The sequence below is a fragment of the Dendrobates tinctorius genome, unplaced genomic scaffold (genome assembly GCF_039654945.1).
Source record: "Dendrobates tinctorius isolate UK_male_01 unplaced genomic scaffold, ASM3965494v1 ptg000243l, whole genome shotgun sequence".
NCBI lineage: Eukaryota > Metazoa > Chordata > Amphibia > Anura > Dendrobatidae > Dendrobates > Dendrobates tinctorius.
Window position 1 is genome coordinate 63766 of NW_027361910.1, and position 24759 is coordinate 88524.

A 24759-nucleotide genomic window follows, 5' to 3' on the forward strand; every position below is an offset into this window, starting at 1 on the left:
AATCATGGTCTGAATGACTCGGCCTAAGGGCAGGTGCACATGACCATCAAATCTCTCATCCGATAGAATATGCAAATGACACACTTAAGACCAGACTGCTTGCCCCTCCTTTTCTGGGACATCAGAGTGAGTATTCAAACCTATATTCCTAACCTTAAAGGTCCAAGGTTAAAACGGATTAGCTATTTGCCTATGGGAGCGGCAAACACTTAACTACTTAGTGTCCAACTCCTAGTGAAAGCTGCTATAACACATGGTCTTGTGCCCCCACTGGCACAGGTGAGAAAGCAGGAATGGATATTTTGAGCACTGGATCTCCCGCTCCTTCCATGTCAATGCTAAAATATAGCCACATAATCTATTAAAATGAATGTACAGCAAAACTCCTATACTGAATAAATGTGAACAAACCTTCTCCATCACTCCACGAGGCACTTGCTTTTCGTTTTCTCCAAGTCTGTTTAAACTGTCAGAAAACATAAAAATATGATTCGAATACTGGATACATATTTGTCTCTCATTCCTTTGGACATTAGATTACTTCATATGGGCATACGGCTTTGTGTTATGCATACAGACTGGACATATATGTGTATTATCTGTCCATTTCTCATGTGCATATTTTACATGTTTAAACGATGTGAATCATAATTTGTACTTTATTTTGGAGCTTCAGATCTATCACATCATGTTGTAGGAAAGGCTGACAACATTTTGGACATGGAGGTACATGAGTGATATGGACCCTAAAGAAGGCCTATGTGGCCAAAACACCTCTAAACTTATGTTGTCCAGATTACGCTACATACAGTGCTTGCCTCATCATTGTGTTGATCGGTGGGGTTCTTAAGAGATTATAGCCTATTGATCAAAGCTGAATGGCCTGTCCTTTGGTGAGGACATCAGTGTTTAAGCTTGGGAGAATGGCTTTCATGCATTAGATTTTATTATACATGCAATAAATATAGATTTAATAAAAAAAGTAACTCTATATAGCCAGAAATTAAATAACAAAGATGTGATAGTATGGGATTGCTTACTTTACTTCCATATTTGTGTTTAACACAAGCCTCTTCGATTGTTTTAAATGGACCTGCAAGTAAAGATTTATAGTCATGTTATTTGCTATGCAGAAATTAAACACAATTAAAGGGATTCTTTCAGAAGGTTATTGCTATGTAATCTGACAGCAGCATAATGTAGGGGCAAAGACCCCGATTCCAGCTATGTATCACTTAAGTGTAGTGGGTGTAGCATTTGTGATGGAATCACTTTTTTCTCTGCTGTAGATCCAGCAGTGCTCACAATGCTGAGCTCTGTACAACCCCACCCACATCCCTGATTGTAAACAGTGTACACAGAAAGCAGCCAAACAGACAGCTGCTAATCAGTTGTGTGGGCGGGGTGACACAGACAAGTTGACTAGGAGGCACCTGACACCTAGTTATGTAGTAATAATATGCTGCTGATTAAACATTGATTTATTGAAACAGTAAAACACAGTCAAGTAAGTTTCCCATCACTAGAATCAACATCTCTGTTCCTATATCATGTTGCTCTCAGATTACATAGCAAAAACCTGCTGACAGATTCCTTTTAAAGATCATGTCTCATGTGAACAAACCCTGTCCATATGCTTTATCAGAGGATACATATCATAGAGGGGCAGATATGGCCTAGCCCACTGAAAAACTGGAAAATTCATCAGATGGTGTTCAAAGGAGAAGACCTCGTGCATGATATAGGGCACCTGAGTAAGGGGTACTCGTTGCTGAGCAACATATCCTCACCCCATCCTGCCTGAGGATGCAGACACAGTTGACCACATTGGTGGAGGAGAGAACCGATGGCTCCCTCCTCCACCATTTACCCTATGCATCTGAGACTGGAAGCAGCAGGTGGGATGACGCTACTAGATCACACCTACAGTGACAAACTTCAGAACGCCTGGCTGCAAAGACCGGAGCAGCGCTCTGGGGTAACATTGGAGTATTTTTTTTTATTATTATTTTATCAGTCATTACTTGTACATATGCAAGTATGGGGTTCATCATACTGTATATAGGGGAGCTGTTGGACCCCCATACTGTATATAGTGAACTGTGGTGGATCCCCCACTAAATATACAGAACTGTGATCACCTCAAAATGTGTATGGAGAACTGTGAGGGCAATCATACTGTGTATAGGTAGCTGTGGGGGTTATTATACTGTATATAGTGAAACGTGGGGGCCTGAAATTGTGTAGAGAGAGCTGTGGGGTCATACTGTGGATAGGGAACTGTGGGGGCCATCATACTGTGTATAGTGGGCCATCATGCAGTGTATAAAGAGGCTGTGAGGACATCATCCTGTATTTAGGGAAACTGTGGGGACATCATACTCCATATAGGGAGCCCTATGTTGTGAGCCATTGTACTGTGTATAGGGAACTGTGGGCCATCATAATATGCTGCTGGGGCATCAAAGGTTGCTGGAGTCTCTCTGGGGTGAACATAGTGAGCTTCTTTTGTGGGTGGGGGGGCACTTTGGGGGTATCATACTCAAAAGGAGCCATGAAAGAAGTATCCTAATAGGTGAAACCACTAATCATTAAATGGGTTCTTCAGGTATTGTATCATGCCAAATCCTCACAGAAGGTAGAATACTCACTCATAGGATTTGGCTTTGTTTTGCTGGTTTGGTTTGCATACTTGTGATCATATGCCAACTAACTTCTCTTCCTGCTTCTCTCAATGCTTTTACATTAATATACAGAGATGCAAAAAGAGAAGTTCGACACGTGACCAAGGAAATCACACGAGTGATCATGTGATGACTGATTAAACCAGCAAGCAGAGATGAATCCTAACTTTGTGTATTTTATGACAATACCGGAAGAGGTCTGCCGAAAATCAGCCCTGGTACAACAAATAAAAAAAGTATGAAAAAGACTAACCAGATTATCTATTCCTACCTCTATACAGTCTACGCCGAAACTGTTAGCACCGTTGAAATTGTTCCAGACAATGAACTATTTCTCCCAGAAAATTATTGCAATTGCACGTTTTGTTATACACACATTTATTTCCTTTGTGTGTATTGGAACACAAAAAAAAAAAACAAGGGAGGAAAAAAAAAGACAAATTGGACATAATTTCACAAAAAAAAAACAAAAATGGACAGGACAAAATTGTTGGCACCCTCAACACAATATTTGCTTGAACACCGTTTGGAATAAATAACTAAAATCAATCAATTCCTATAACCATCAACAAGCTTCTTACACCTCTGAACAGTAATTTTGGACCACTCTTTTACAAATTGCTCCAGGTCTCTCATATCTGAAGAGTTAAGCCCCCGTCACAGACAGCTAGCGAGATCGCTGCTGAGTCACAAGTTTTGTGACGCAACAGCGATCTCACCAGCGAGATCGCTGTGTGTGACACTTACCAGCGACCGGCCCCCCTGCCGGGTATCACTGATCGTCCTGGAATGGCCAGGACATTTTTTTGATCGTTGGTCTCCCGCTGGCCAGCACGCATCGCTGCGTGTGGCAGGCGGGAGACCAGCGATCAGCAAGCTGGCGCTGGTAACTAAGGTACACATCGGGTTTCTAAGCGGCGCGCAGCGCTTAGAACCCCGATGTGTACCTTAGTTACCAGCGCGCTGGTGCAGGGAGCTGGTAACCAAGGTACACATCGGGTTTCTAAGTGCCGCGCACCGCTTAGAAACCCGATGTGTACCTTGGTTACCAGCTCCCTGCACCAGCGCGAAGGTAACTAAAGGTACACAGTGGGTAACTAAGCGACGTGCGTCGCTTGTTACCCACGTGTCGCTGGTGCTGATCGCTGGTGAAGCTGCCTGTTTGGCAGATTTCATGATGCCTTGCACAAAGTCAAGGCTTCTAATGCCAGAAACAGGAAAACAACCCCAAAACATCTTTGAACCTCCACCATATTTGACTGTACGTACGGTGTTCTTTTCTTTGTAGGCCTCGTTCCGTTTTCGGTAAATAGAATGATGTGCTTTACCAAACAGCTCTATCTTGCTCTTATCTGTCCAAAAGACGCTTTTTCAGAAAGATTTTGGCTTGTTCACGCACATTTTGGCTGTGGGGTCAAATGGGTCTCCTGCCATAACATTTCATTTCATTCAAATGTCCACGGATTGTACATGTATAATTTCAATAAATTTCTGGGAGAAATACTTCATTTTCTGGAACAATTCTAAGGGTGCCAACACTTTAGGCCATGATTGCACATCTATTCTATAAAAGGGGACTATAAATTTACACTTATTTGTTAGTCTCTTTTCACATCTGCATCAGGGCTTCTGTTAAAGGTGATTTTGAAGTGTTGAAAGAAATGTAGAGCAATACAACAGAACCCAGCAGTGTCTGATAGACCCTACTGACTTTAATGAGGTCTGTTAAAGTTCTGGCAAGTGCTATACAATTTAAGTAAAAAAAAAAAAAAACACCGCAGGCAGCACTATACTGGAGATCAAATGAGAGACAGAATTGCCAAACCTCTCACGTAGATGTGACCAAAGCCTTATATTCTCCTCCATTCTTCCATGACGTGTAATTGTTTCAGCCAGAAACATAGCATTCTGCCTATAATGGTGAACTGAGTTTTTTTCTTTTGAATAAGGTATGCTCAAATCTTGTCTTTCAACATCCAGGACTCGTTGAGTGGCTAATAATGTTAATCAGCCATCAAGTGCCTCCAATAGCCACGGATGGATCTCGGATCCACCAGCGGCTGTTAACCAGCTACATTCCAATATCAATCACTGACAGCGGCATTTCACACACGCAGACAAAAAGCGTGTAATTTTGTCCCGCCCTCGTCACGTGATCACAGAGTGCCGATGGGTTGTCAAATGTCGGGGGTCTACAGAAGAGCCCACGTGCATGTCATCACAATCCTCCTGTGAACGTCGGCCTGTGGCTGAAGCATAGGAGATAGGACGATTGAAGCTTCAAGTCCCCTAATGGTACTATTAAATACAGTTAAAAAGTATTAAAAAAAAAAAAAAATTTAAATATTAAAATTAAAAAAAGTCACTTCCCTTTTCCCCAATTAAAAAAAAACAATTGAAAAAAGTAAAAAATACACATATTTGGTATTACCACATTCAGAAATGTCCATCAAAATAGAAAATAAATTAATCTGATTGGTAAACGTTGTAACAAGGAAAAAAATGAAAATGCCAGAATTACTCTATTTTTGGATTCTGCAACACTGCAATAAAATGCAATAAAAGGCGATCAAAACATTGTACGTACCCCAAATTGGTATCAGTAAAAACATCAGCTCATAAGCAAAAAAAAAAAAAAAAATTTGGACCAATTTTTTAATTTTTTTTCATAACAAATAAAAAAACAAAAAAAACACACTAGACATGTTTGGTATCTGCATAATCATATTGACCTCTGGAATCATATTGCCAGGTCAGTTTTACCATATATTCAAAAAGGTAAATAAAAAAAAAAAAACATTGTGGAATTGCACTTTTTTTTGCAATTTCACCGCACTTGGAATTGTTCCTGTTTTCCAGTACACTATGTGGCACAATTGTGTTATTCAAAGGCACAACTCGTCCTGCACAAAACAAATCCCCTCATGTGGCGTATATAGCTGGAAAAATTAAAAAAAATGTTTTGGCCCTTGGAAAAAAGGAAGAAAAAAAACAAGAGCGGAAAATGGAAAATCACCCGGGTGTGAAAAGTTTTTGGCTAATTAGATTTGCACTGGGTCGGGGCTTTATACTGGGTCTGCTGCTCCCTCTCTATGATTCCCTAGCCCCTCCGCCTTGCTTATGTGGTCTTTCAGTTTTTATTGACCTGCCTACTCTATCTGAAATACCCTCTTCAAACAGATGAGAAAGCAGAGGGGCAGGCAGTCACAGAAAGGGAGGAGAAGGCCAAGTGCACAGTCCGGCCCCTGTGCACCGAAATCTAATTGGCTGAAAACTTCAATTGATGATTGAAAAAGAACAACAGGGCGGATTTCTTCACCAAAGGTATCAGTGTAATCAGTATTACAGCACCATTACTGCCATCTCTTTATTTTACATTACAAAATTATGCTGACAGGTCCTCTTAAGTGGTTAAATAAGTAAAAGTGCTGCAATTTACCTCTTAATAAAAATTCTATTTGTTCTTAAGAACAGACGGATCTATACCTTAGTGTACAAATTGTTGCCTAGGTTACTGGCCACCCTACAATATTAGAGTAGAAGGTTACCGCTTGCAGGAGCCATGCTTTACGGTCTGTTTACGCCGCTCTGTAGCGGTTTGTAATACTGGATCTAACCAGCCGCAGTAACCCAGCATTTCTGCTATGCTGTAGAGGGAAACCTGCCTCTGCTAACAGCCTGGTAGAGCACAGTTTGGACCTTTGAAGCAACCATGCCGCTGGTCCCAATGGACATTCGCCAGGAGTGGACTGCCTCCGCATAGTAGGAGCCCAGAGGCCGGGGAGCACTACTGAAAAGGGAATATTAGAAGAACCCCTTTAAGAAAATAATGACAGTGGTATGTACCGCTGGAGTATAACTGCCATGTGATTATGGTCACTGCTATGGGACTAGCACTTTACAGCTAGTATGTGTGATATTTACAATGTGCCTTGACAAATTTAAGGAAATTACTACTGAGCCGGCACTACTATTCTGTCTACAGTACTGTACCGGCAGAGTAGCACCAATCTATAAATACTATGTGATTATAGACAATCTGCCCTGCGCACTACCATCATTCGTATCACCAGCTCTGGGCATTCAAAGAACAAAGTACTGTCCAGAGGCTACAGCCTCAGTTGTTTTTGGCTTTCCAGAAAAGTGGGCATGGCATACGCTTGATTCATTGCTGTGATGATTAGGGGGACCAAGCCATTATTGTAGATCTCAAGAGGCAGATGCCAATTATGGCACGTATGAGACAGATTTTCTTATATGTCTTGACTGAACTTTATATTGAGGCTTTAGTTACCTTTCATTGAGTCCATATTTAGGTTTAGTGCTTTCCTCCTTTTTTCTTGAAACTCCATTTGTAACTTAATTTCTACAACCTAAAAGGTATGAAAATACAATTTTTCGCAATATAATATATATCATTATAAGCATTTGCAACAATATTCAACAGAATCTTCGTTGTAATAACTAACTAGAATGTCATTGAAAATTGTCTGCTATAGATGTGATCTCCGGAAACAAGAAGCACTTGTGAAAAAAACATTACAAATTCATCTCATTTAGATCAGTGGGGGTCTCGTCAATGATATATACCTCTGGAGAAGTTAACACAAGCCTATGAAAAATTGTCATCCAGAAAAAAAAAATGACGTCATCCGCACGTTGGTCCTTATGTCCATTTTTTATCTCTGGATGACATTTATATTTTTAGATCCACAATTAAAAATATAGTAACAGGCCTAGCAAAATTTCCTTTAAAGTGGATTCAGATGGTTTCCACATTGCATTCATTTTTTTTTGCGCACACATTGAAATCTATAGAAAAGGGAAGTTTTATCCAGCGATGAACTTTATGAATAAAACTTAACATTCATTGTATTGTCATTATAAAAGCAAGGACAATGGCATACCGAGGATACCCTGGAGGCAAAACCGACGCGTTTCGATAGCTAGGTTTTGGTCAAGGTTTGCTAAAAATAGCCCGAGATGTGGTTATATAGGAAATCCCTTGGTTCGCACACATGGGACCAAATTAATCATGGTCTTAGTGAATATTAACCCTTTGGAGTGCTGTGTGTATAGAGAAAAAAAAAACATACCTAAAAAAAAGTAAAAATTATCTAAGGATAAATGCATTAAAAACAATTTGGAAACTCAAGTACCTGGAATCTATTAGTCGTACTGAAGTATTAAATCCGGTCTCATGTTCAAACCCCACAGTATTCTAGTTTGTAATTTAAAAATCCAAAAGGATTCCCTGTTTAGTAATTTTCTTCTAATGCCCCCCACTTGATAACTTTTTCTATGCCTATAAATGAGAAAGATTTGGTGTCCCATCCCTGTGTCTGTACAAAGTGTCTGGAAGCCGCTGACATGTTAAGTGCTGTTGTATTGGTTATATCCAAGAGATGTCTAGTTTTTTTCAATGGTCCTATAGTGCAGCTGACATATTGTTTTTTTGCAATCTGTGCATTCTAATATATATATAACCCCTGATAACAGCTGATAAAATTATTTATTTTGAATTTCTTCCCTGTACTGCTGGATCTAAAAGTAGGGTTTTTTTTGGCGCATTGGCAGGCTTTGCAAGGTGTGTAACCACTGAAATCTATGGAGTGAGTCTCGTCCAAAATCATAGGAGACTAGCATGTGCTGCAATATTTTGTCATCGATTGTCAGTCTGTGTGGAAAATGTTTGAACTACGGTACATTAAACAGATATTCCTATCTCCGAGATCCAATCCCAATATGTAGTCGGTGTAATAATAATAATATTAGCAAATACCTCCAATTACAAATGTAGTATAGTTTTTCTGATTCTCTATGTCTCTTTCATCATGTGCAGGCATTGCAGGACCTTAGGGGGATCCATGGTTATGACCACTGACATAATGACAGCTAGTTAGCAAGTTGCTAGTGGTCACAACCATGGATACCCAAGGTCCTGCAATACCTGCACATGAGGAAAAACACATAGCAAATCAGAAAAACTATACTACATTTCTAATTGAAGGTATTTCCAAATATTATTATTATTACACCGACTACATATTGGGATAGGATGTTGCAGACAGGAACACCTTTAATTACCAACGGCCCATGTGCTGACTGCGTTTTGCATTTGGATAGCACAGAGACCAACACTACGTTAGTAGGAAGTTAGTCTACTGGAGAGATTGTGACTTTAGCATCCCAAGGGAACTTAATGCATCCTGGTACACATTTTCATGACCCCTGGAAGCCATAAAGTAAGCGCTCACTTGCTCAATGTTAAACCAGAAATACTCAATCTCTCTAGCAATCGTAGCAGCAATTCGCTTCAGTTTGTTCTCCTCCTCTTTCTGGGCTCGCTCATTGTTCGCTCTCTTTTCGTCATGATAACGGGAAGCAGTTCTCACCAACTATACAGAGAAAACAGAAAAATTGAGTGATTCTTACAAAATTTGTATCAACATCTGCGATGAGTAGCTGGATCTTTAAATGTAAGATGATCTAACTTGGTAACATAATAACCAGGGGTGTTTCTTCCAGTTTACCTTCTTGGCACAAGCCATTTTCCACATCCTTTCTTGAGCAAAGTCTGCAGCCATCCACTGCATCTCTTCTAACAAGTAATCCCAGTGAGATTTGGGCCTGGACGGTTCTTGTAGCTTTGGAAGCCTCCTCAAAGACCATAAACCTTCTTTACGAAGCTCTGCAATGCGCTGGTGGACAAGGTTTTCCTATGAGGTGCAGAGTAAATAAAGAAAACAGTAGACAGGGAAATCAGCCCTATGATTAATTATATTTAGAATTTATATATCTAGGACCTCCACCACCTATCGATGAGAAGGGTCACTGGACCCATTATTCTGTTGAACTTGGTCAATGTGGCATAATGGGAGCACTAGGAGGAAAGAGCCGGCCGCACATCACTCCATATTCTGAATACATCATTTATCATCTATGCAGACAAGAAATTATTGCTTTTTACTCACCTTAAAATCCTTTCGTCAAATTCATTAGGGGACACAGAAACCTTGGATTATAGCTGCAGATACTAGAAATCGGACAAGTAATTAAAGAGTAACGCTAAACCATCCAAAAGCAGCCTGATGTAGGGGCAGAGACACTTATTCCAGCAATGTATCACTTACTGGGCTGCTTGCTGCAGCATTAATAAAATCACTAATTTATTTGGTGAAGATCTAGCAGTTCTCTGAAAGCGGAGCTCTGTATAACCCCGCCTACACACCTTTGATTGGCAGCTATCTTGTACACTGTGCATAAGCAGAAAGCTGCTAATCAGTGGTGGGGGCGGGGTTATACAGAGCTCATGTATATGCTTGACTATCTGGCAGCTGGTTTACTAGCCCTCTAGTGATAATCTCCTGCTGGTAAAACAGCAAATAAAACCGTAATTTTATCAAAACTACAGCAAGCAGCCTAGTAAGTGACACATTGCTGGAAACAGGTTTTCCGTCTCTACACTACTGTATACTGATTTCAGATTAGGTGCTGTGGTGTAGTGACCACTGTGTCCGCTAGGGTGCGCTGTGTGGGTGTCCCAGGACAGGCGTATAAGCATTTCCAGTGTCCTGATAGGTGTAGGATGCTGAATGATCGTAATGTATCTCAAGGTGGGTGGCCTTGAGATGAAGACTTGTGTATGTGGTGATCAGCAGTGATATTGCTGAGGTTTCGTGCCAATGGGTTAGGGAGAGCTACTTACAAATCCACCCAGGGGTGTGTCTAGAACGCTATACTAAAGAATGTATGAATGCTTGTAGGACCTGTGATGAGGTCATAGCCATGTGACCCGGTGGGCATGGCTACGGACCATATAAGGTGGCCAGGGTAGGTCACATGAGTGAATGCTTAGACCTGGTTGGTCCGTTGTGGAAGGTCCCGCTGGGAGATGGGGCTTCCTGCCTGACAGCACGTGAATGCTGTGAGTAATGGCTGCAAGCGTCTGACAGTTCCCTGGAGGGAATGGACATCTGAAGTATGGAGTATGAAGCAGCTATGAGAAGGTAACCCTGACAGGGGATATAACTGTGAGGCTCGAGAGCCTGTGTGCTGGACATTGCACAACCTGTATGACTACAGGATAAACAGAGTGAAGCTCTGTCATGGACGCTATGCTGTTTAGATGAACTTTATGTTGCTGGTCCTGGTTTATGATGCATGAATAAACCGCATGGACTGTTATTTTATGGAAAACCCGTGCCGGATCTGGTTATTTGGCTGCCAAGCAAGTGTCCCCTATCTGAATGACGCTACCTTACAGTGCCAAAACCCTGGTGACATAATCCCTTTAATGGTTTGTTCCTCCCACCAACTATATCCCTCTTGCAAGCACTGAGCTAAATCAGTCTGTAGCATTTAGTAGGAGCAGCAAAGAAAAACCTAAATAAAGAATAACAGAACAACCAATCTATTGGGAACAAATCTCCTCCTCAGGACACTAAAGAACCTGGACGTAAAGAAATGTGGTTGGTGCGGTGTCCCCAACTAAACATGACGAGAAAATTATTTTATGAAGAGTAACAAAAATAAATTTTTCCTGTCTATGTTACTGGGGTACAATGAGACCTTGGGAAGTTCCAAAGCAGTTATTAAAAATGGGAAAAGGAAGAGCAATCAGAAACAAAGCCCACACGGCTTGGAAATGCATTGCTAGATACAATATGCTCAAAGGAAATCAGAAGAGGATTGGCGCTAAAAACTCTAGAAATAACTAAATTGACCCCTTCAACCCCCAAGGTGGTTTGCACGTTAATGACCAGGCCAAATTTTACTATTCTGACCAGTGTCACTTTATGAGGTTATAAGTCATGATAGTGGTAACATTTCTTCAATATGACTTATGTTTATTTAGGAAAAAAATGGAAATTTGGCGAAAATTTGGCAGTTTTCAAACTTTTAATTTTTTATTCCCTTAAATCAGAGAGTTATTTCATGCAAAATAGTTCATAAATAACATTTCCCACATGTCTACTTCACATCAGCACAATTTTTGAAACATATTTTTTTTTGTTAGGAAGTTATAAGGGTTAAAAAGTTGACCAGCGACTTCTTATTTTCACCACAAAATTTACAAAAAACTTTTTTTTTTTTTTAGGGACCACATCACATTTCAAATGACTTTGAGATGTGACAGAAAATACCCAAAAGTGACACCATTCTAAAAACTGCACCCCTCAAGGTTCTCAAACCCACATTAAAGAAGTTTATTAACCCTTCAGGTGCTTCACAGGAATTTTTATAATGTGGAAGGAAAAAATTAACATTTAACTTTATTTCACAAAAATTTTACTTTAGACCTAATTTTTTTTATTTTCAGGAAACAGGAAAAAATGGACCCCAAAATTTGTTGTGCAATTTCTCCTGAGCATGCTAATAACTCATAAGTGGGGGAAACTACTGTTTGGGTGTGTGGCAGAGCTCGGAAGGGAACGAGAGCCATTTGACTTTTTGAATGCAAAATTTGCAGAATAATTAGCAGACGCCATGTCGCATTTGGAGAGCTCCTGATGTGCCAAAATAGTGGAAACCCCCCACAAGTGATGCCATTTAGGAAACTAGACCCCCCAAGGAACTTATCTAGATGTGTGGTGAGAACCTTCACAGAAGTATACAATGTAAAGCCGTGAAAATAAAAATTACATTTTTCCAGCAAAAATGTTATTTTAGCTTCAATGTTTTCAGTTTCACAAGGTAAAAGGAGAAAATTGAACCCAACATTTGTTGTGCAATTTCTCCCAAGTATGCAGATACACCATATGTAGGGGGTAAACTATTGTTTGGGTGCATGACAGGGCTCAGAAAAGTGCCATTTTGAAATGCAAACTTTGATTGAATAGTCTGCCGGTGTCATGTCGAGTTTGAACAGCCCCTGGTGTGCATAAACAGTGGAAAACCCCCACAAGTGACCTCATTTTGTAAACTAGACCCCTCAAGGAATATATAAAGATGTGTCGTGAGCACCTTGAACCAGCAGGTGCTTCACAGAATTTTACAACACTGATCTGTGGAAATTAAGAAAAAATATTTTTCACCCAAAAATGTTGTTTTAGACCCAATTTTTTTCCTCTTCACATTGATCGCAAGAGAAAATGGATGCAAAAATTTGTTATGCAATTTCTCCTGAGTACGCTGGTACCCCATACATGGTCGAAAAATACTTTTGAGTCACAGTGCAAAGTTCAGAAGGGAAGACAAGCCGTATTGGAGTTCAAATTTCGCTAGACTGGCTTGATGGTGCAATTTCACATTGGTAGAGCCCCTAAAGTGCCAAAACAGCGGAACTCCACATAAGAGACCCCATTTTACAAACTACACGTCTCAATGAATTCATCTAAGAGTGCAGTGATCATATTGACACCACAGGTGGGTCACAGTGTCAATATGATCACTTTTTATATAATTTTATGCCATTGGGCACTGAACAAAAAATATTTAAATTTTAACTACCAAAGTATAGTTTTAGCCACAGATTTTAAATTTTCAAACTGGAAAATGGGTAAAAATGGCATCAAAATTTGACCCATAATTTCTGCTGAATGTGGAAATGCCCCAATATGTGGCTGTACAGTACTGCTTAGTCACATGGAGAGACTCTGGAGAGACAGAGCGCCATTTGCCTCCTGGAGAGCAGATTTTCCTAGAATAGTTGGCAGACTCCATATACAGAGCTCCTAAGTACTAAAAGAGCAGATTCTCCCCTTCAAGGGCCCCATTTTAGAAATTACACCCCCTTTGGGAATTTATCTAGTTATAGTGACGATTTTGACTCCATGGGTATTTTCTAGAAACAAGCAGTAGTAGATATTGTGAAGTGAAAATTGCAAAATGCCGTTGTAGTGACGAGTACGTTATGCTAATGCTAATGCTTCTGGAGACGCACCTGTAAATTAGTCAGGCACTCATAGCTACAGAAATGCCACACATGTGGACACTAAATGTGGTTTAAGTGCACTGTGGGGCTCAGAAGGGAGGGGGGAATTTGGATTTGGGAGAGCAGAATTCACTGCATTTCTTTTGGGGTGCGAGGAGCCATTTTGCATTTTTCCAGAGCCTCTGTAGTACCAGTAATGTGGAAACCCCCTATATTTCCATTGACCGGTGATGGACCTCAGTGGGGGCTTGCTTTTGTTGTTGATTGATTTGCAGCTTTTATTGGGAACATTTTACAGAACGTTGGGATCATATTTATCCGGCGCTCTAAGCTGAGCACTTACATTGATCCCCAGAGGGATCCATTCACTATAATACGGCATCAGAGCTCCTCTGGACTCAGTCTGGCCTCTGTTCAGTAGTGCACAAATCTGTGGCTGACAACACTTTTATGCATGCCTAAAAAGACAGACACCGCCGGATCATAGGCAGTGACACACAGCACCCAAAGTGCCTCCATCTGACTCATTATTAAGGAATCTTCCGCCGGGGGTTTCGTCTGAATCATGTATTTCAGAAATTTACATGGAAATTTTTTTCTTACTAGTCCCACTATGAGACTTTCCCTTGCTGCAGTCTGATCACAGGTATAAGGTAGAGCAATGGAGCAGCATTGCTAAGCCTTATAGCCTGTCAGCCCTGCAGAGACACGTTAGTTAGACCATACACTGCGCATGATCTACAGAACAGGAAATAAAGGATATTTTAGAGATGGTGCTGATGTAAAGCAGACATGAAGTAAATGTTATTTAATGACTATTTTATGGGGTATGACTGTCTGGATTAAAGGGGTAATCAGCAAAGTTTGAACATTTCTAAATTTTTAGAATTTTTTGGCAAATATCTGATATTTTTATAAATAAACGCAAAAAAAAATCAACACAAATTTACCAATAAAATAAAGTACAATGTCTCACGAAAAAAAAAAAATCTCAGAAGAGATCCGTTGAAGTGTTCAAGAGTTATTACCACATAAAGTGACAATAGTCAGAATTGAAAAATTTGGCCCTGTCACAAAGGGGTTGATGCGGATGCTGCCCAGATTCTATGCAGATGTTGCCCTGGTGTTGCACAGATTCTACTAGATGTCTAGATCCATGATTAAACTCAGAAGCGCTTTTTCAAATGTACTCTGATGTGTTGTTTGTAATTTGTCTTTGTAATCAGTAGCGGGGCTGACATCTGCGTTCATCCTCGTGACATATTTGAACTTTGACACGACATGTGCCAAGTTTGGCGGTCTTTTCAAGAAGCACAGTATAAAATAGCATACAGTGTCACCAGGTTTGTCCTGATGAAGAGGTCCGGCGTGACTTCGAAATGTGTTGACTTGTAAACCAGTTCTAATAAACGTTTTTATTTTAGGGATTCTATCTCAGCAGGCCATGAGCGATACCTCCTGTTGTTTTCGCTTAACCTGTGATAATGAAGTCTAAGACATTTTTGAGAAAGCGTCCAGACCAGTTGTAGATCTCAGCGGTAATAGTGTAGCACAGAAAAATCTGTCACCTCTGTCGCTTTAGCGGGGATGGAGGTGGGTGACAGAAAGAGACACAGAGATCCTGTTTGGGAACAATGGCTAAGAATGGAGAGGCAGAGAAGATTGTAACAAGAGAAGATCCCAAAGGGGAGTGACGGGCCTGCAGGAGTACCCCAAAAGAACTAGGGCAAGATGGGCAAGGAACTGTCTATTTTATTAGTACTTTGGTGCGAAGAGAAGTAGAAGGTGGTGGCCATTTCATTCTCTTTGCTTTGGATTCCCAGATGAACTAGCAGGGTCACCCCCTTCAGAGACTTTCACTTGATCAGGACAGTACACTGGAATAATAGGGGTGAGCAGGTATGACCAAAGGGTGATAGCTGGTAGCAAGCTAAGGTGTTACAGCTGCCCTCCTAAAATTTGCCTTCTTGGAGGAGGGCGTTTTCCCTTGTCACTTGGGGGTAAATGGGTAGGTTAATTCCTGCCTGTTTCTCAGCTGGAGGCGAAAAAAAAAAGCTAAAACAAAAGTAAAGCAGCCCTGCAATAGCAAGGGAGGTCTGCCTCCTACCTACAGGACACTAAGGTAAAACCCATCAGCTCATAACCTCAGGAGGTGTACCGCTGGTGGGAGAAGCAAACGCCTAAAGTGACAACCTCCTACAGGCAGCAGCTGTAACCCAAGGTCTGTGTGTCCGCCAGTGACACGGATAACAAATTTGATACTGAAATTAATTTTGAACACTAAATATATTGCCTATTATATAACCCAAGAAAGTAAGAAAGCAATAAAACAAAATTGCATTAGAGACGTAAACAACGTAACTCTGTTACTGCCGGTGGAACAACTGTAAGGCATTTGCTATTGCTGCCAGCACCTGTCTTACCTGTTCCATCAGTTTGTCCTGTGAGCTCTCAGGAGTTCCTCCAGCTATACTCTGTGCAGGAGTCTGGATTTTGACGCCAACTGTTCCCGCAGAGGCTTTGGATACTGCAGCGGATAGAGCCTTATTTGCGGTTTGGTTCGTTCTGTTTGTTGGCAGTGAGAAGGATGCAACGGTATTATTGGTAGAGATGGCAGCCGGAGCCACAAAAGAACTTGGCTGTGCGCTGCTGTTGGTGAGACGTTGTTGAGGAGACTCTGTAGCCGGCCTCATCAGGGTGACGGTCTAGAAGGAAACAACATAATGCTAACAAAATCATAAGGCACGGAGAAGGAGAGATGCAATGGTGCCAAAAAAAGTGCAGCCTAGCCGACAAACAGACAGAAATCCTGCCTCTCTCCTGCTTCACACATAAATGGCTAGGGAAGGATGGGATCTTGAAATTCCCAGTTTTTGCAGTATGTATTTTAACCTATTTACAAGTGTATGTACATGTCTATATATTGGTATATCCAGTATGAGAGGACAGATTCACAGGAATCCCATGAAAGTAAAACTTTTCTTACCTGTTGGTGAACTGCACCTTGTCCATGTGATACAGTTATTGGGATCTGAGCATGAAATGTTGGCTGCAGGGACTGTGAGATCTGTGACGGCAGCTGGTTCTGGGAAGATGCCTGCATCGGTACCCCTGGGGTCTGTGTTTTGACTTGTACCTGGATCTGAGGCTGAATTTGACCTTCTGTGATTTGCTGTTGTGCCAGGTGCAGGGCAGTTGGAAGGGAAGATATGGGAATATTGGGAGTCTGCACCCTACCAGGCAACTGCGGCGGAGGGGTGTGCAGGCTGGCAGCATTCTGCACAGGGGGTCCCTTGGAGGGATCATATTGTAGTTGGTTCTGCTTCTGCCCTGTCAGCTGGACGGTCTGAGGAGTAGGAGGCATTCCCCCTGGACAGAAAACAGGAAAATATCAATCACATCTGTACAAGGTAATGCAGAACCAACACTAACTGAAGAATTCAGGTGTAATGCAGATAAAAAGATCTATACCTATAATCAAACAATCACCACAAAGAAACTTCAAAAACCTCTCATGTAAAACCTTTGAGGTGGCATTACCTTGTGCGGTGGGCATAAGTTGCTGTAGGGGCACCCCAGATGCCACCCCTGCATGCTGGTAAACCATTCCATGACGTGTTACATCAAGGCGTGGTCTCTTGCTGGGGTCTGTGGTAATAAAAAAGACTTCTCTTATAATGAGCAGCAACCGTTTCCTTGGGTTGGTCTTAAGTTATTGATAAAAAAAGACAATAACTGAGAAAAAAGGCAAAGACAAGTCCAAAAGGGACATTCGGGTTAGAAGAAGTTATCAACTACTCACAGATTAGTGAAGGTCAACTGCTAAGATCTCCGTCAGCCCCATAGAGAATGAATGGAACGACAGTCCAGGCATGTGCACCGCTGCGCCATTGAAAAAGAATTCCCCCCTCCCCCCAGTTCTAACAATCAGTTGGGGTATCAGCGGTCGGTCCACCACCAATCAAAAAGTCCCATAGAGAATGAATGGAACGACAGTCCAGGCATGTGCACCGCTGCGCCATTGAAACAGAATTCCCCCCTCCCCCCAGTTATAACAATCAGTTGGGGTATCAGCGGTCGGCCCACCACCAACCTAAAAGTCCCATAGAGTATAAATCCTCTGGATAGTTGATAATGTCTTCTTACTAAGATAAACCTATCAACTGCTGGAAGTGTTGATATGACCATTCATTTAATGGCCGATACATGTGGTGCCCATCAGTTTCACCAAATTACACCTTGCTGTAGACATACCTGCTTGCGTTAGGGCTTGTTGTCTCTTAAAGGCCTCGATATCTATTGCATTTGCTGCTCCTACTGCTCCACTCCCTGTTAGAGATTGCTATTTGTGATAAAACACAACATACAATAGATGTTAAATACAACAAAAAAAACAAACAGAACATTAACTCTATTTTTTTTTTTCAAAAATTGCATAAAACATTCATCTTTAATAAAACAAATGAAGGTTTCCTGTACTGTAGTGCACATTTGGACTAGTGCTTTGTGAATTGTGAGCAGGAGTATCATTTACAGTACGACTGTATCTATATAAAAAATAATATATATACACCCACACATTTAGCTTCATGTTCTCTTTGCAGTTGGAACGATATACTGTATTGAATCTCCAGTAATCTGAATGCTCCATTACTGAAGACCATAAACCTGATATATGGTAACAAGATGTGGAAACTCTTATCCAACAGTTCCCTGAATATACCAAGAAATACCGGTAACACCGTCCAGTATATTTATAAGAAGGTTTCTCAAAACTCATTTTCTGATGCAAGAGTTCATGCTTGCCATTACCATAATTCACACATACTTACGTCAACACTGTCTGTATAGAATTCTACTGCAGTGGGAGAACAGGTTCAAAAATGTGAAGGCTGCAGCTGATCTGTAGCCGATGATTGGCTGCAGCAGTCGTCTGACATTGTTTATGTCAGGAGGACAACAAAGGACACAGCGCAGAGATTGCAGGAGCAGCACTAGTCCAAGAGCGAAGTATAGATTTTAATTTATCCATAACCCTGGGAACAATAATAAGGGATTGTCGAAAGGGTCCACTAGTGCGCATTTAAAAAAAAAAAAAAAAAAACTTTTCAGTTTTTTTTTTTCCCTTTAAAATAAAAAAAAAAAAAGGGGTCCTACTTCTGGTATCCTCACCACCCTCACATTTACTTGACTGAAGGGTCTGTAGTAATCCCCCTGAAGACGCCACAGACGGGAAACACTGTTAGGTTTTAATAAGATACTGATCCCATCCTTTGTTATGTTAGCCACAAGTTCTGCCTAATGTTTAGTGGGGGAAAGTGTGACCACGCACCGGTTTATAGTAACAAGTCACTACAAGTTTCCAACAAATGTTAATGATTTATAAACTAATACATCTCATGCTTGAAAGTTTGTGAACCCTTCAGAGTTTTTCATATTTCTGTATAAAATTTCACATAAAACAAGGTAATAAGAACCAAATAAGAGAAGGGAGTCACAAATGTCAGAAATCTCCTTTGATTGTGCCATGATACACTTCTACAGATATGACTTGTGAAGATGAGATTTTTATAGATTTCTTTTCTTTTAACTGTTTCACTCCATGGCCATTTTCCTTTTTAGTTTTTTCCTCCCCTTTTTGCCACAGAGCTATAACTTTTTTATATTTCCATCAATAAAGCCGTATGAGTGATTTTGGGTTTTTTTCGCAGGACAAGTTGTACCTTTGAATGACACCATTGATATTACCTTATAGTGTACTGGAAACCAGGAGAGAAATTCCAAGTGCTGTGAAATTGTAAATAAAAGTGCAATTCCAGAATTTATTTTATTTTTTATTTACCATGTTCATAATACAGTAAGGCTATGTGCTCACAGTAGCGTTTTTAAACGCTCAGGAAACGGGTTCTCCTTCCCAGAAAACGTGCGGTTTTTTGCTGCAATTTTTGCGCTTTTTTTGCGTAAATTTTCCGCGCGTCTTTTGGACTATAGGAAATAGCCAAAAACACGGACCTAAGCGGAAATTAATGAACATGCTGCATTTTTTACCGCTAAGCGTTTAGCGGTTAAAAATAACAAAGGGTTATGTCACCTTACAATCGAATGGTGACATTAACCTTTTGTTAGATTAACCCACTCTCCACCAATATAGGGCAATGGGAAGCCCACGCATTTTTTAAAAAAGAATTAACCCCTTAAAATAACACCTACACCTCCCAAATTTTGCAAACAATCCCTCACCTAATTATTAGTCAGGGACATATAAAAAAACATGAAATGAAATGCTTTACCCAATGTAAACCATGTGTCATTTCATGTCGGGTTGGGGAATTATTTGATAGAAGCCGGCAATTTAATTAGCGGCTATTCTGCTATGAAGAACTCTGTGAAATATAAATATATGTATATGTTTGTCACAATGACATATATATACATATATATATATATATATATATATATATATATATGTGTATATATCTATTCTTTTGTTTGTGTTATAAATATTCTTTTGTTTGTGTTATAAAACCTGTCAGGGTGAGTTTACTGTATCGCGCACTGAATTGCCGGCTATTCTAAAAGACACCGGGTGCGTATTTCTCGCAAGTCACATGTGTGGTCCATGTGTAATCCGTATTTTTTGCGCACCCATAGACTTGCATTGGGGTACTACGGGTGTAGTACGCTGACAATCGCAGCAGATTGGCATGGACCGTAGAATCCGCCCGAGAAATATACGGCTCATGGGAGCTGCCCCATAGAGAATCATTGGTCCGTGTGTAATGCGTGCGTTTAACGCCTCTCACTCGTCCGTATTCCTCGCCAGTGTGACCCCGGCCTTATTATTTTATCAGGGCTAAGAGAAGGTTATGACAAGGACTTGTCCAAGTAGTGGACAACTTATTTAATGTGACTGTAATAGCAACTTAAATTGGGCACAGAAAGTATTCAGACCCCTTTACATTTTTCACTCTTCGTTTCTTTGCAACCATTTGGTAAATTCAAAAAAGTTCTTTTTTTTTCTCATTGTACACTCTGCACCACATCTTGACAGAAAAAAAAAAACAGAAATGTAGACATTTTTCAAAATTTATTAAAAAAGAAAAACTGAAACATCCCATGGTCATAAGTATTCAGACTAGGGATGGGCGAATCTACTCGTTACTCTGCGAGTAGTAGGGGACTCGCAGGAGTCGGTACTCTGCGAGTTTCCAAGCGATTACTCGCACAGTAACGAGTCCAATGCAAATGAATGGCAATCCTAGTTTTTGCAGAGTTTCTTAGCGATTTTGTGTCAGCAGCTGGACACAAAATCGCTAAGAAACTAGGATTGCTTGTATTAAACTGTGAAAAAACTAGCTAGGAGTTCTCTCTCTCTGTTTTGCAGCGATTCCTGTGCTGGGGGATTCCTGTGCTGGGGAGGAGGAGAATGGGGATGCGAGTTTTGCAGCGATTCCTGTGCTGGAGGGGAGAGAGAGAGAGAACTCCTAGCTAGTTTTGTGTGTCCTAGCTGGACACAAAATCGCTAAGAAACTAGGATTGCTTGTATTAAACTGTGAAAAAACTAGCTAGGAGTTCTCTCTCTCTGTTTTGCAGCGATTCCTGTGCTGGGGGATTCCTGTGCTGGGGAGGAGGAGAATGGGGATGCGAGTTTTGCAGCGATTCCTGTGCTGGAGGGGAGAGAGAGAGAGAACTCCTAGCTAGTTTTGTGTGTCCTAGCTGGACACAAAATCGCTAAGAAACTAGGATTGCTTGTATTAAACTGTGAAAAAACTAGCTAGGAGTTCGTTCTCTCTCTCTCTCTCCTCGCATCCCCATTCTCCTCCTCCCCAGCACAGGAATCGCTGCAAAACAGAGAGCGAGAACTCCTAGCTAGTTTTTTAACAGTTTAATACAAGCAATCCTAGTTTCTTAGCGATTTTGTGTCCAGCTGCTGACACAAAATCGCTAAGAAACTCTGCAAAAAAAAAAAATCTGCATCCCCATTCTCCTCCTCCCAAGCACAGGAATCGCTGCAAAACTCGCATCCCCATTCATTAACATTGGACTCGCTAGACTTGCAACGAATAGCGAGTTTCCAAGTCGGACTCGTTACAGCCTAGCGATTCCGAATATTTCAGGATTCGTCCATCCCTAATTCAGACCCTTTGCTCAGTATTGAGTAGAAGCACCCTTTTTGAGCTAGAATATGGAGACCACTGTGCTCTTAGGAACCTTGAGTACTGCAGAAATTCTTTTGTAACCTTGGCCAAGTCTGTGCCTTGCCACAATTCTGTTTCTGAGCTTCTTGGCCAGTTCCTTTGACCTCATGATTCTCATTTGGTCTGACATGCAGTGTGAGCTGTGAGGTCATATAGACAGGTGTGTGCCTTTACAAATCAAGTCCTATCAGTTTAATTAAACACAGCTGGACGCCAATGTAGGCTACGTTCACACACTGCGGTTTTTGCTGCGGTTCCGCTGCGGTTTTGGCCCTGCGGAACCACAGCAGTTCCGCAGACATGGTACAGTACCATGTAACCCTATGGGTTTTCAAAACCGCAGTGCTGACACTGCGTTTTTTTCCGCGGTTTTTTTTCCGCAGCATGTCAATTGTTTCTGTGGATTCTAACATAGTAGAGGTGTGAAACCGCAGGGCAAAACCGCAGGCCAAACCACAGCAAAACCGCAGGTCACTTTACCTGCGGTTTTACCTGCGGTTCCGCCGGAAAAAACCCGCAGGTGAATCTGCAGTGTGTGCACTTAGCCTTAGGAGTAGAACCATCTCAAGGAGGATCACAAGGAAATGGCAGCATGTGACTTACATATGAGTGTCTGAGAAAAGGGTCTGAATACTTATATGACCATGTGATATTTTAGTTTTTCTTTTATAATAAATTTGCAAAAATTTCTACATTTCTGTTTTTTTTCCAGTCAAAGATGGGGTGTAGAGTGTACATTAATGAGAAAAAAAAATGAACTTTTTAGAATTTACCAAATGGCTGCAATGAAACAAAGAGTGAAAAATTTAAAGGAGTCTGAATACTTTCCATACTCACTGTAAGTGTTAAATAGATGTGCTATACATGTATATAAGTGATGTGCATTGTATAAGTGTGATATGTGTATATGTGATATATGTGTTAGATATGGTAAGTGGAATAAATACGTATATATGTGTTATGTGACTGAACACTATTTGTACATAAGTAATGTGTGTTATATAAGTTTCATATACAGTATGGAAAATAAGTATTTGACACACTGACGATTTTGCAAGTTTTCCCACCTATAAAGAATGGAGAGATCTGTAATTTTTTGCAGCGTTGAGAATCCCCCCCCCATGTGCTCACCCACCTATCCACTCTCTTTCCCCATGTGCTGACTTGTCCCCATGTGCTATCCCCATTGTCTGCTGTCTCTCTCCTTCCTGTGCTGTGTTCTCCCCTCATGTGCTGTCCAGTTTGAGCTGTCTCACCCCTGTGCTCTGTCTCTCTCACCCCTGTGTCTGACCGTGTACAGAACATACCACAGCTCCTGGGCAGGGGAGGAAGCAAAAGACAATACTGACATTACAGCAGGAGATTGCAGGGGATACCATTTTGTGAGGTAAAATATTGTTTAAAAAGTCAGTGAAATATTTTACCTCAAAAAATGTATCCTCTGCGATCCCCTGCTGTGATGTCAGTATTGTCTTTTGCTTCCTCCCATGCCCAGAAGATGTGGTATGCTCCATACACGGACAGACACAGACAATTTTTAAAATGAACTTTCGTTCGAGGGAAAACCTGTTTAATGTGACCGGCTTCCTCTGGCTGTTGACACGTCGTGCATCTGCCACCGGGATCAGCCGAATGATTCACTGCGCCTGCGCGGAGTTTGTGCAGGCGCAGTGCGACAGTGTTCCGCTGGTGGTACCGTGCAAGAGGCTGCGTGAGAGTGTGAGTGAGTGTGTGTGTGTGGTGTGTACGGCCTATAGAGTGTGTGTGTGTGGTACCAAGCAATAGGTTGGTACCAGCAGTAGTTTCGATATTGAGACACCCATCACTTGGGTTTCCCAATATGCCGGTGAACTTCCTCCACTTGGAATTCTGAGATACGGTGACATCTGGACAGAACACGAAATGAAAACATTACAAGGCAATTATATAAATAGATAAGTACCGTATATACTCGTGCATAAGCCGAGCCGAGTATAAGTTGAGGCACCTAATTTTGCCACAAAAAACTGGGAAAATGTATTGACTCGAGTATAAGCCGGGTATGCATTGTTCCCTCATCCCTCTCCATGTATGCAGGCTTCCTCATCCCCATCCTTGTCTACATGGCTCCTTATCCCCATCCTTTTCTGCATGGCTCCTCATCCCTATCCTGATATGCTTGGCTCCTCATCTCTATCCTTGTATGCATGGTTTCTCATCCCTATCCATGTATGCATGGACCGCATCAGAAAAGCATATAAAACAAAAAACAAAAAAAACTACTACTTGCCTTCCCTGCGCACCTTCGCTGCATCTTGCTCCAGCAACCACGTGTCCCCCCTTATTAAGGTAATGAATATTCCCTCCACTCCACACCTATGGGAGAGGAGAGAGGTGAATATTCTTAACTCTTAAGTGGCGCGCACCCATGATCGCCCAGCCACTGCTAGAAGCTGGGGGCTGCGGCTGTCTACTATGTTCGCTATAAGATAGCGCAGTGAATATTCATCTCTATTTAGCAGCGGGCACAGACTTTAGCCACAGAAGTCGGCTCCTAATTCCTGTGACCCGCTGCTCCCCTTGCCTCCCTGCCTTCTGGGACAATGACTTGAGTACAAGCCGAGGGGGGCGATTTCAGCACACAAAAAATGAGCTGAAAAACTCGGCTTATACTCAAGTATATACAGTATTTGATTCAATAGAAAAACAGAACTTAATATTTGGTACATAAACATTTGTTTGAAATTACACAGGTCCGACGTTTCCTGTAGTTCTTGACCAAGTTTGCATACACTGCAGCAGGGATTTTGTCCCACTCCTCCATACAGATCTTCTCCAGATCTTTCAGGTTTCGGGGCTGTTGACTTGCAACATTGAGTTTCAGCTCCCTCAAAAGATTTTCTATTGGGCTCAGGCCTGGAGACTGGCTAGGCCACGCCAGGACCTTGAAATGCTTCTTACGGAGCCAGTTCTTAGTTGCCCTGGCTCTGTGTCATGCTGGTATGTCATTGCCATGCTGGAA

At 41.4% G+C, this 24759-nt stretch overlaps 1 protein-coding gene across 4 annotated transcripts in view; it reads right to left on the reverse strand.

Annotated features, from left to right (window-relative positions):
- Positions 1–24759, reverse strand: part of LOC141060699 (E1A-binding protein p400-like) — a 130292-nt gene that overhangs the window by 56864 nt on the left and 48669 nt on the right. For all 4 annotated transcript variants that reach the window (XM_073557021.1, XM_073557019.1, XM_073557022.1 and 1 more), the window contains 9 exons: positions 17815–17902; positions 17101–17208; positions 16547–16929; positions 15984–16265; positions 9218–9403; positions 8942–9082; positions 6979–7057; positions 1041–1093; positions 412–466 (listed from right to left, as the gene is read on the reverse strand). In XM_073557021.1, the coding sequence (XP_073413122.1) occupies positions 412–466; positions 1041–1093; positions 6979–7057; positions 8942–9082; positions 9218–9403; positions 15984–16265; positions 16547–16929; positions 17101–17208; positions 17815–17902 (1375 nt within the window). The remainder of the gene's footprint in view (positions 1–411; positions 467–1040; positions 1094–6978; positions 7058–8941; positions 9083–9217; positions 9404–15983; positions 16266–16546; positions 16930–17100; positions 17209–17814; positions 17903–24759) is intronic.